General features: G+C 37.4%; 1 protein-coding gene across 1 annotated transcript in view; it reads right to left on the bottom strand.

Moving 5' to 3' along the window:
* Positions 1–12649, bottom strand: part of impg2 (interphotoreceptor matrix proteoglycan 2) — a 40496-nt gene that overhangs the window by 4999 nt on the left and 22848 nt on the right. Inside the window, exons 13-19 of the mRNA XM_015385363.1 lie at positions 10403–10446; positions 7691–7871; positions 6694–7580; positions 5073–5354; positions 4763–4982; positions 3548–3758; positions 486–674 (exon numbers count right to left, since the gene is read on the bottom strand). Coding sequence (XP_015240849.1) covers positions 486–674; positions 3548–3758; positions 4763–4982; positions 5073–5354; positions 6694–7580; positions 7691–7871; positions 10403–10446 — 2014 coding nt within the window. The remainder of the gene's footprint in view (positions 1–485; positions 675–3547; positions 3759–4762; positions 4983–5072; positions 5355–6693; positions 7581–7690; positions 7872–10402; positions 10447–12649) is intronic.

Below are 12649 nucleotides of genomic sequence, written 5' to 3' on the forward strand. Positions count from 1 at the left end.
AAGCTAGTAGTGAAGACAAAGGTCCAAAATGGAATGCAAAATTAATTACCTTCATGTCAGATCAGATAAAATCAAAGCATTTAGCACACCTTTAAGTTTTTGTTTTTGTTATCAAATTATTAGAGACTGTAGAAAAAAAGTCTGAAGAGAAGCAGATGTAGAATCAGAAGTATTGCGCTTAGGGATTCAGGGATCTTATTGAACTTACTGTTTCAGAGAGATCCCAGCACTCAAAGAAAAAATCTAAAACCAATATAGCGTGACTGTAACTTTTTAAAGCCCTAATCGCTCTGAAACACATTCCAGCAGTAGGCATGGTTACTTTTAAAAAGTTTTCTTCATGGTGAGTTTATTACTGTATGCACTAGAGGAACACAAGCCTACATCCAGACCATGTTATTTAATGAAACATTCTTACAAACTTATCATTAAAGCTCATTCAGTAATGAATGATGTGGTCAGATGGGTGGTATTTGGGTTCTCACCGTATGGGATCCTCTGACTCCTCCTTGTCATACTGATCCCGTAGAGTTCTGGCCAGGAAGAACAGCACCCCAGATGCCACAAACAGAAAACCAGCAACAGAGGCAATGGCTATGCCAACTACCAGTGGCTCAGACACGTATTCCTCGCAGTGTTCTCCTCTGTACCACCAGTTCTCTCCAACACGACATCTGGGGTCAAAAAATTAGTTTTCACAAAACTATGAAACGAACAACAGAATTATTCTTGGTGCAGGTTTATCAGTGCTAGAAAAATAACATTTAGGCAATGGAACCATCAGATGATGAATAATGAAATCATGAAAAATAATTGTCATGTTTGCATTTTTGTTCTGACAAAGCTCATCAGTTCGGTTTGATTCTGCATGCGTCATAAAATCACTGATTCCTTGTTATGGAAGAAAATCTCTTGTTTTGTTCCCGTCTCCATGGAGGAATGCAATACTTTTAGCTGGAGGTAAATGAGAATCCAGCAGCACGTGGCCCTGCCGACAGGCGCTGTGATGATGTGGGTGTGAAACTGAGGTTAGCAGTCGTTTTGGCTCATCTTCCCTACGTCTGCTTATAATTACAAGATTAGAAAAAAGCCTGGGCTTTTTAAGTCCAACCAAAGTCAAAATATTTCTGTCACTTATCTGCAAACCTTGGCTTTTCATTTTTTAGGTTTTTGTTTTTTCTGAACATTCACACAAATCTGCTGATAACAGAAAACACATTAAAAAAGTTAAAATCTGTGGGAAACCTTAGAGGAGGATGTTCTAAAACTCTTGAAATAATATAATGTAACATAACCAACCTTTTTGTCATTTTTATTCTCTAAAATACAACAAGCATCTTGAACCATATGCTCTTAAACAGGACGGCAAAACTAATCTGTAGATGAGCCAATACACTATGGAAGCAAATCGTTACCATATTTCAAATGAAAAAGCATTTTCAGAAATGCTTTTTCATTTTGAGAATGTGGCTGCATTGTTTGACTTATAAGTTAAATTAGTAATCAATAATCCTGTTTGCATTTTCATTTTCTTTTTTTACCACTGGTCATCCTTTTACTTAATTAAAATGAAAAAGAAAAAGAGATTTGAGATTTATTTTTTAAAATGTACCCCAGCAAATACATATCAAAATTCAATTTGAAATGTAAAATTTGAAAATGAAAAAACATTTCCAGAAATTGTTTTTCATTTTAAGAATGTGGCTGCATTATTTGACTCATAAATGAAATTAGTAATCAATCATCCTATTTGCATTTTCTTCTTTAAGACTGCACATTTTATATCATAATCATAGAGAAAACACAGCGGACATTGCTTTTTCGTTTTCGCGGTCTGCCAGCAAATTTTTTTGCACAAAAATTTTTAGAAATGGCTGAGCAGGTAGAATCCAATAGCATATCCGGGTCTGATACAGTATGTCCCGATAGTCAGACCCGGCAAAAAAAGTATTTCTGGAAATGCTTTTTCATTTTCAAATTTTACATTTCAAATTGAATTTTGGTATGTATTTGCTGGGGTACATTTTGAAAAATAAATCTCAAATGTCTTTTTCATTTTAATCAAGTAAAAGGATGAGCAGTGTTAAAGAAGAAAATGAAAATGCAAACAGGATTATTGATTACTAATTTCATTTATGAGTCAAACAATGCAGCCACATTCAGAAATGCTTTTTCATTTTAAGGTGAAAAAGCTTTGAAATATGAAAACATCTCTGTGTGTACATTTTGAAAGTAATGACAGATAGTTTGCCATTTTTGAAGGAAAAGTGTGATGTGTGGCTTACTTATGGGCAAAGTAATAGTGTGGACTTTTGCTACAAGGATCATCTTTGTGGAAACAGGGATTAGCTCCATGGAAGAAAATGGGAGTAAAGATGAGAGACTTCTCCTCATCCACCAAAAACTACCTCTCTGTTGGAAAAATGTTTCGTCTTAATGGAGTAATCACCTGCATATCTACTGAATCTTTAGATTTAAACATTTGAATGAATGGATTTGAATACAATTTCAGAAAAAAACAGTAAAATACTAATTTAAGAATGTGAAACAAGAATCATGAATTTAGAGGAAGAAACAATCCAGGGATGAGAGAAGAAGAAAAACTACAGTAAAATCCAGTTTTCTTCAAAAAGCTTGAGCAGGGAGTCAACAGCCAGACAAGCAAGGTGACTATAGCTGTTTATCAGCATTATTACCTTTAGATCGATAGAAAAACATCATTAAAGGCTCATCCTTTACATTTACCGATAACTAGCTGCAGCTGTGACCTGTTTTTTCCTCTGGGTCACACCAAATTTAACTGAATGAGAATTTGACAGCATCTACAATGGGATTTAAAGCATTTCAACTTTCCTTCTGTTTATAGAACATTTATAGCCTTAGCTGGAAAAGATCTAAGGAACAAAAAGCTATTGTAGTGAGGAACTCTAGATTAACTGGAGTTATTTGGCAGGACAGGGTGCGTTCTCAGGAAAACATTTTAACAGGCATGTTCCGGGATTTATAAAAAAAGAAATCTTATAATAATCAGAATCAGCTTATTGGCCAAACTAGATTGTACAAAGAAGGAATTTGTCTTTGGTCTGGAATCCTCACAGACTTTGGATACAAAGACAGTGACTTGCAAAGCCTAGAATGCATAATTTATCAAAATGCTGAAAAACTTTACTTAATGAGCTCATCAATAGGAGAGTAAATTTCATACACATTTCTTCTAATTGGTGGTAATTTTTTGAGCAATGCAAAACAGGTTAGAAAGCAGTGCTTTTACTCAAAATAAGCTTTAGGGACCAAATAATATGTTCATTTGCTTGTTTTGACCCATTAGGTGTAAATCTTCATTGAGAAAAAAAAAAACCTTAATTTTGGCAAACAATACCAAAATAGAATGAAAACTCTAAAAAAAGAAACTAAATGATAATAATTAAACTACAGATTCTTTTTCTTAAACTGTACAAACATGTAAAATGTGCTTAGTCTCTGCTTAAAACCACAGACTTGTTTCCTACACGCACAAACACCCACACAATCCTAATCCCCTGCTCACCTGCAGATGGCTCCCTGGCCAGGGATGATGTCACACTTGCCGTCATTGAGGCAAAAGTCTCCCTGCAGTTCACAGATGCTCTGACAAGGCAGGCCGTCAACGCTAAAGTAGCCTGCATTACAAACACACTCCGCTTCACCCGACCACCTGTTCACTTTACATTCTGCATACTCGTTGCACGCCTGAAACTTGCAGGGGTCTGCTTGGTCCCCTGGAAATGAAAGAAAATTAGAAAAAAAAATCAGGCACCGATTCATTTTCTCGTTTAGCTGCTTATTTTATGGGAAAAAGAAGATGAAAAACGTTTTGTTATATCTTTCATGTTGCTAGTTAGTGAAATATGTCAGACTTTGTTACAGACTTTTTGTAATACCCTTTGCAATAACCTGTGAAATAATCCTGTTAAATATGTATATATATATGTATCCTGTTATATATGCACCTTTTCCTCCTTTTGGCACCTTCTTTTGACTGTTGAGCCGATGTGACCAATGAATTTCTCCACTGTGAGATCTTATCTTATTTAAATAACAAAGATTCAGAGGGACATTTTTATGCAATGGCACAAAAAGATGGGACAGATTGGACATTCTTTAAACAACTTTCTCTACACTTGTTAATGTATGGAGATTTATAGAGATATTTTTAATGGAATCCTTTTGGCTTACATTAACAAAATCTGTTTATTGGTCTTCTACTTTGATTGTAACAGGAATACTCAGATCTGTTCTAGTCTTCAAAACCATATTTGTTTTCTCTTGCAAAACAAAAAATGTCTGTGGAGGCACATTTGCTAAATTCTAAACTAGATATTTTCAATATATATTCAATATATAATCATTTTCATCACATAAAAACAGGATATTTTCCATCCAGACAGGCTATATTTTTGTATGCATGATGTGATTTAGTATTTTTTTTTTTGTTTTCCACTGAAATAAGTTTTTTCATTGATTACTTTTTTATGAATATTTCTTAAACCTATTCAGCAAAATGAAGAGTTTATTTACTTTCGATTGGAAAACCTGAGAATTGCATGTTATGCGTAATTGCTTAGCATAAAATAAGGAAAATAGACACCTATCATCCAGTTATTGCTAGTAAACTGTTTGCATTAAGAATAGTTTACTTTACCAGGGTTTTCCTGTGTAAGCACTGAGTTCACTCTTGGCAAAACACGTGATTAGAGCAAAAGATGTACCAGCTGAAACTCACCTGACTCCACATCCAGAGAGTATTTATCAATTGCTAGATTCATGGTCTGATAAGCCGTGTTACAGAAGTCCTCAAGGATGAGATACACAGTAGAGGTGACGCCACGGGCCACAGGCTTTACAAACTTCATCCGGCTGTTAACAACGATACTTCCGTTTCTGAAGTTTAGGATCTCCAGGTTCTCAAAGTGACTCAGGTTGGACTGAAGGTAGGGCACAAGCTTGGAAGAAATAGAAAAATCTTATTTTTGTATGCTGCATGTTTGTGTTGGGCCTTACTAAAAATAATGCAATGCAGTGTAGGTGTTTACCAGTTCTAGGAATCGTTGCTCCAAAGCCTTGTACTCTGGAGAGCTCTTGTTAAAAAGATCTTCAGAGAAAACCATGTTGGTCACCCTCAGGCTGAAGAAGACTATCAGAGCTCTTCTAGGGCTTGTAGGCATGGCAATGCTGGCTTGCTCTGTGCCATGGGCCACACTGAATGGGGATCCGGTGCTGCCCTCCTCTGTCTGATTTGTCAAACCATAATCATAAGGAATCACTTCATATCTGTGATCTCCAACAGTGACATCCCCCAGGTCCTCTTCAGTGGTCTAGATTAAACATATAGAAAATGTCTCAAATATGAGGCTGGTAATTAATAACATATATTTATAACAAAAGCAAAAAAACAAACAAAGCAGAGTGTGTATGACGTCATCCACGCGCCGGACTGGAGTTGTGACAGGCAACCGTCTGTGGTAGTAGCCCTAGATATCCTCAAGGCATGTGAGTAAAACTAGCAGCAGTTGAGCGGACTGGATGAATGAATGGTAGCCGGCTCGCACAGAAGACGTCATACACGCACCGCTTTGTTTTTAAAAAATATAAATATAAAAAATATAACCGCAGATGTCTGGGGGACAGTGATTCGCCTACATGTTCTGAATTCTGGCGTACCATAAAGAATACATTATGAACAGTTTAGTTTGTGCCTAAAACTCATTGCCCATAGGAAGATGTTACTTGGATATAACCTAACGGAATATCTTTAGAACAGCTCCAAATGACACAAAACTCATATGGGTGAATAGAACATGATGTAATAACGTAAAATAAAGGGCCAAATGTAAGTTCCTTGAGGAGGGACTATTGGCGGCATCACAGATATTTTGCTACATGAGTCAAATTCAAGGCCAGGCCATATCCAGCCCTCAGAAGAAAAAAAGTCATAATATATTCTAAAGTAGAGGCATATCTTTTAAAAAGTACAAAGAAGGTAGAATCCCAAATACATGGGAGTAGATTTACAATAAACGATCAATGTGCTCTTTGCAAATGATATGATGAAATCAGAAGTTTAATGGACACAGCTGCAACCAGCCCTTGTAAAGACTTGATGCCACAGGGGCCCAGCATACAAATGAGTTTGAGGCTGTTTAAATAAATAATACTGATTAACTACTTATTATGGCAACTGTGAGTGGTTGAGATATGCAATGGTAGCGGTGAAGATTTTGTCTTTAAAATGGTGCAAGAGGAGGAAGAAAAAATTTATAATTGTTAATTTATCTTTGTTCAATTAAACATCTATGACATGTGTATACATCTGTCTATACATCTATACATGACATGTATGACATGTATTAAGCAAGCCAGACCTGTGTATCCCCCATATCGCAATTTATAGGGGTTAAAGGATCTGCTGTAAATGTGTTTGTGCCAGGCAATAGAAAACTTCAGGGATTTACTGAAGTCTATATCGGCTAGAAAAAGGTGGATTGCCAAACTATGTGTCTTGTGGTCATAATGGCATGCTTGATTCGAGTGTAGACTTTTGAGGACTTGCAAATATGCACTATAATGTTCTTCAAACTAGCTTAAGAGAGACAGAGAAAAATCCTATTCTACGTCTTCAAGTAACAACATTCAAGAGGTTTACATGAGCTTTACCTTCACTGATGAAGTAATCACTGTGTCAGTTGGGCCATCAGTATCCGGGATAATGGAAGAGACTATTGTGAAAGGGGAGTTCTTCTCTGGGGACAGGGCAGTTGGGAGGGTGTAACGTGGAAAGTCTGTTGCAGGTAACTTTGGATCATCTTTGTTGACCAGTAATATCTCATCTTCAACAAGATCTCCTGCTAAGATCTCTGGCTTTAAAGGTGTCCCCTCGTCTATACCCATGGCTTCAGACAAAGATCCCTCTTTCACTTCACTTCCATCACTTTCTATTGTCCTGTCAAAGCCTTTCTCGTCAAATGCAGGTTCCTCAGAAGAGGTTAATACCACATTGACCCTGAAAACTTCCCCAGGGTCTTTATCCCTGGGGTTAGAGTCCTGTGGTTCTCCATCCACTGGTACCTCAACATCAGAGTTCAGAATAGTTGTGGGAACATCAGGCTCTAAAACCTCACTTGGTATAATCAGAGTCTCTGTAGGTGGTAGAAGAGCCGGCTGGCCTGTTTCTATATCTGTTGTTGTCAAAACGGTAGAGATCTCAAGGTCCTCCGAGATCCCAACCTTGACCTGGGGCTCCTCTTCAAACATTGTGGCAACTGATTCCTCTTCAGCTGAAGCTTGATCATCTCTCCCTGATTCATCTCCTGATTTGGCATCTTTGTTCTCTACAAGGGAAATTTGGTCCTCTTCAGTGGTTGGATCATAGAGATTTTCTCTGCCTGATCCAGAGGCCTCAGTTTCCACTGGTGGTTCAGGCAGTGTGATGCTCTTTGGTAGCTCAGAGGAGGGAGGTTCAGGTAGGAGCTCTTCTGGTTGGATGGCCACTGTAGAAGGAGGCAGCACGATATCCTCTGGCAACAAATTCTCATCTTCAATGCCTAGTTAAACAAAGATTAAAATAATCTGAATCTCTTGAAAGTCTTTTGCAACAACAATTTGTGTTTATTTCATAGCACAAGGAAAGATCAAGTTGATCACCAAGACTTACTACCACCTTCAGGTGGATCGGTAGTGAGCACCGCCTCTGGGGACACAAGTCCACTCTCCTCCAAAATTATAATGCCATCCCCTGTTGCCAGAGTGTTGTTTTCTGAAGCTGGCGGGAGGTTTTGATCTCCAGACGGGTCATCCGGTGTCAAGACATCTGATAGGTCTACAGCACCAATATCCTGCAGCACAAATAGGCTTTGTTACCTAAACAGAAGGGTGCGTATGCACCCATCCTGCAGACAGAAGCTCAGATTGGATTGGAAAAGTACTTCAGACAAAATGAAGTTGGATGTGGAGGTAATCCGATCGGATCCCTTGTTGTTTTTCTTTTACTAGACCTATTCTCATCGGCAAACTGCTAAATCCATCCACAAATAGAAAAGCTGAAGCAAGACAATACTGCAGACTAATTGCAAAACACATAAGCCTTTAACACATACCTTTAACTTTGTTATATAGCGTTATGTTGATGAGACATTTAATAAAAGATTGTCAACTGCCTGTTTCTCTTGGAAAGTTGATTAAAATAAATTATTAATATAGACACCATGAGCTTGATGAGTTCAGTGTCTAGCTTTGGCATCAAAATGAAGCTTATTAAATGTTAGATATTAGAAGATACTATCTAATATAATAAACTGTTTTCAGATTACATCTGGACTGCTCTAATACAAAAATAAGTTCCAAAGTTCTGTTTAATGCTCTGCTTGACCAACTTGTCAGCATAGACCGATTACCTTTTTTGATAGGTTTGCCCGTTTTTCTACTTTTATGTGATACATTAAGCAAAGCTCTTTAAAATTCTTATTCAGAACCCAACCCACCTTTAACCGTTTTAACCCATTAACCATCTGATCCACCTAATGTTGACCATTTGCTCAGTGGAATGCAGGTTGGAGGTTGACCAGGCAGTTAAAGGGTTAAGCTTTATCCATCATGTGGCTGCTGGGCTTCTTGGTCCTCATGATGCTCTAAAATTAGATGTTCTCCAATATTCTGCTCATAAATCCTTAAGTCTTTTAGAGAACAACTGAATTTATACTGTACAATATATATAAAAAACATGGATGGACTCTATTGAGCTTTTAGGTGATGTCTGAAAGAAAGTGATTTCACAATATTTTGTTAAAAGATATTAAAAAAAAAGGTGGCAAAATATAAATGCATATCACTTTTCAGGGTTTCATTTCAGGAGCTCAAATGCTGATACCCCAATACCCTAATGCTGCATTATGTGTCAGGTGTTGGACAAAATGAAACTTATCCTTTTTCTAGCCTCTGTTTTTATGTTTACTCACTGCTTTAAATGACTACTGGATGCACTGGCTACTGCTTGATATCCCGATCACCAATCTTGTAATCCCACCACTTCTGTCCCATGGTACTCTTTTAAGAGACGGCGGCTTTTACAATATTACATGCAAATATTAAAATTAATTTTGATGGATTAATTAGGTGCTTAACTATTTCTTCTACACCAACATCATCTGATGGCTATAAATACTTTTTTCTTGAAGAAAAGCTAACATTTATCCAGTTATCTTTAAATGGATTGGAAAAGTTTATTAAAATGTGCAACTACACCACTTTATTTTATATCTAAACACAAAAATGTTGCACACACTTTATTTACCGGCATGGTCAAAATGTCCTAATATACCATAGTTTAAAACACTCAGGAAACTGATACTCTATGGCAAACATTTTATTCATCTGAAGCTTAAATAGGTCTAATGACAGATTTGTAGGCAGCTCTGACGGCCAGAGCTAGCTCGTCTGCCACGCGTCACTGAGAAATCACAACTTCAATCCTGTTAGTGGTATTGGATTAGCGAGGTGCGACTCATAGTAAAGAACAGGATCTGTTCACACATTCAGAGCACATAAAACATGCATGTGTTTCATTTTAAACGGCTTCAAACGCTTTGATTTTTAACATTTGATCTTTTTAAATATTGGTATACCGTAATAAAAACTTTAAGATATATTTTTCATTAGTTTTAAACAACACCTACTTCTACAGAAGTAGTTTTAAGCATTAGGTTTAAACATGGCTAACCAAACATCAGGCCCCATTTTGAAATATGTCCTCATTGGGGTTGAACTGGTAATGCTTAAAGTTCCTACACAAATCTCACTTGCTTGGTGTTGCTCTTGTTAAAAACATGTAAAATACAACACAAAATGACACAGAGAGAGCTTGCAATTTTATCAATAAAATGTTTGATATGGAAAAAATTAATGTAATGTATATTTAATCTAGAGACTATTTTTATAGTGCAGTTAAAAGCTCTATGTTCTAACAGTATTTGAAATATTGTAAAAAAAAAAAAAAAAAAAAAAACTTTGGTGAATTATGGTGAAATTTCATTCAAATAAAGTGTCGGTCTGCATCAAAAAGCCTGTCTGATCGTGAACGATTTTAGGCGCTATTCATTCCTTGACTTTATCGTGATGTGGTGCACTGTTGTTTCCCTCCGAGAATAGTAGTGGATTACTATGGCAAGAGCCAATCTAATCCTCAAAGCTTCACTTCATCCCGGTGAGCTCCACTGGTCAAGTCTGGATAACATCTCAAGCCATTTACAGGTTATTGCAACATCAGTCCTGCTGCAAAGGTCAGCAACTTTAAGTGTGAGTGATTTATCAAGTTTGCGAAAGCTTTACACAGCTGGACCATCTGCAGACTAACCATGTGGTGGTTACTCACCGTCGCTCCGTCTGCAATGCTGACAGCCTCAGCAATCTCAGACACTGTGGAACCAGTGGAGGGAAAAATATTAAAACACATTGTCACATAAAAAAAAGGAACATGTCAAAAAGCTCAAATAAGCCAGAGTCTGCCAAATGTTTTCTTTTTTCTGTCATTGTGTCAGCGCTGCTGTCCTGCGTTTAGATTTTTATGGGTGTAAGTAAATATTAGGAAATGTGTGCAAAACCAATCACGGCAACATAACCTAAGCAGAGCTGTGTCTATAGGCGCTGCAGACACACATGTTTGCCATATGGGTGTTTAGCCTTTATTTCTCATGTCACAGTCTATAACTAACATGGGCATCAGAAGGCATGCATCTCCAAAAAGGCTCACTAGCACAGTAAACTAATGACACGCTTGCCTTAAAAATACGAGCATGGAAAAAGCTAATAGGACAAAGATGGGATAGACGTTTCCACATTATTCACCAGCCTTGCAAAAAAGTAACCTACTTACAGTATTCCTGAATAGACAGTATACTGTGCATTTTTTAAAGGGAAATTATGCAATTTTATTTCACTAGTCTTTTCTTGCTCAGGGAATGATTCAAGGAACTTTCAGGCCCAAAGCTAAATTGACTTGAGGGCCCTTATTAAAAAATACAAAATGTACTGAAAATTATATGTATAAACTTTAATATAATCCTTACCAGAGGAGATATCATTAGGAGGAGGAATTGAGCAAAGCTCCTTGAGGGAGAAATAAAATATTATACTTTGCTGTTGTTGTTGGTTTCAGTTCATAACCAAGCCAGCCATTGTGTCAGGGCCCCAGGCAATTGCTTGATTTGCCTGCCTTGCTGCAACGAGCCTGACTAAGATATAGCGTGTCGAAGACGAGAATCAGGTCGTGTACAGTTAGTAAGAAGTTACTAGGTCTCTGAGGTGAGTAGATGGAAACATTAGCTCTAACGAGTTAATAGCCTAATCTTAATCTCCATCCAAACTGTCACGCTATGCTTTTACAAGAAGGAGCAATGTGAGAAACGTGAGGAGCTGTACCACTGGGACTGACAGCAGTTAAGCTGTCTTGCATCTGTACAGCAAGTGCTGCATGCACCAAGAGAACCAACCAAACCTCATATTGGCTTTTATACGAGACCACATCTTGAATAGGTTAATGCGTGATTATCATCAACAACTTATTATTTTTATTATGAGTGTTTGAAAGTCCTGTAGAAACTTACACATCTTAACCAATAAAATGAAAATCCTTAAAGGGGTCATAGCACGCAAAACAGAGTTTACCTTGTCATAGATGAATAACAATAGTTCAGTGGGTGAAATGGACGTTCAGAGGAGTTCAAAAACCATCGACACCTCCTTTCTCTGCAAATCTTACAATTCTAAACTTCCACCAAAAAATGGGCGAATCCATCAACTGCAAGCTGTAAGTATCATTCTGTCTCTACGCTGTTGATAGCAATGCTAGCATATCTATGGTGACCATATTTGGGTTTCTGAAAAGGAGGACACTATTTGTTTTGTGGGGGGTGCTGTTGCCCGGTGTGTTTCGGCTGTGTTGCACTGTAGTCGAACAAAGATTTTGAAATTCCCCCCAGACATTTTTTTTGCGGCATTGAAAAGTAGGACATGTCCGGGAAAAAGAGGACGTCTGTTCACCCCACCATATCAACAATTTTGATGTTCCAGTGAGTGAGTGCTTGTTGCTATGATGCATCTTTGCTCAGCAGCTTCACTCATTATAAACCAACCAATCAGCGCACGAATCATTTAAATATTCAGTAGCATACCATAAAAGGAAGAAAACTTTTCATTTCATTCTAGGGCTTGTAACCAGGCTCTCATCAGGGCTCATAGAACAGCAAATATGCCATTTTCAGTCCAACCAATGTTACACACCCTATTCTGAGACCTTAAGCACCAAATACCATATATAATCGTTCTATGACTCCTTTAATACACCACAACTTTCATATCCTAGTGGTTATGTGCTAGTAACTGCAGGAATGTATATAAAGCATTATGTCATCTGCATAAAGTATAGTTAGAATCACATGTCTGAGATTCCGAATGATCATACAAATGTTCCAAAAACCTGTGTTTCTGTTTCTGCTCCTGTATTTCTGGATGTAAGAGTATTGCTTCTGTATGAGTTAAAATCCTTACTTTTAAACCCATTCACTTTAGTCATACATGAATTAAAGTTACATGACATTAAAGCCATATTAGGTTCCAGATA

This window comes from Cyprinodon variegatus, unplaced genomic scaffold (assembly GCF_000732505.1).
Source record: "Cyprinodon variegatus isolate N-32 unplaced genomic scaffold, C_variegatus-1.0 Scaffold337, whole genome shotgun sequence".
Classification (NCBI taxonomy): Eukaryota; Metazoa; Chordata; class Actinopteri; order Cyprinodontiformes; family Cyprinodontidae; genus Cyprinodon; species Cyprinodon variegatus.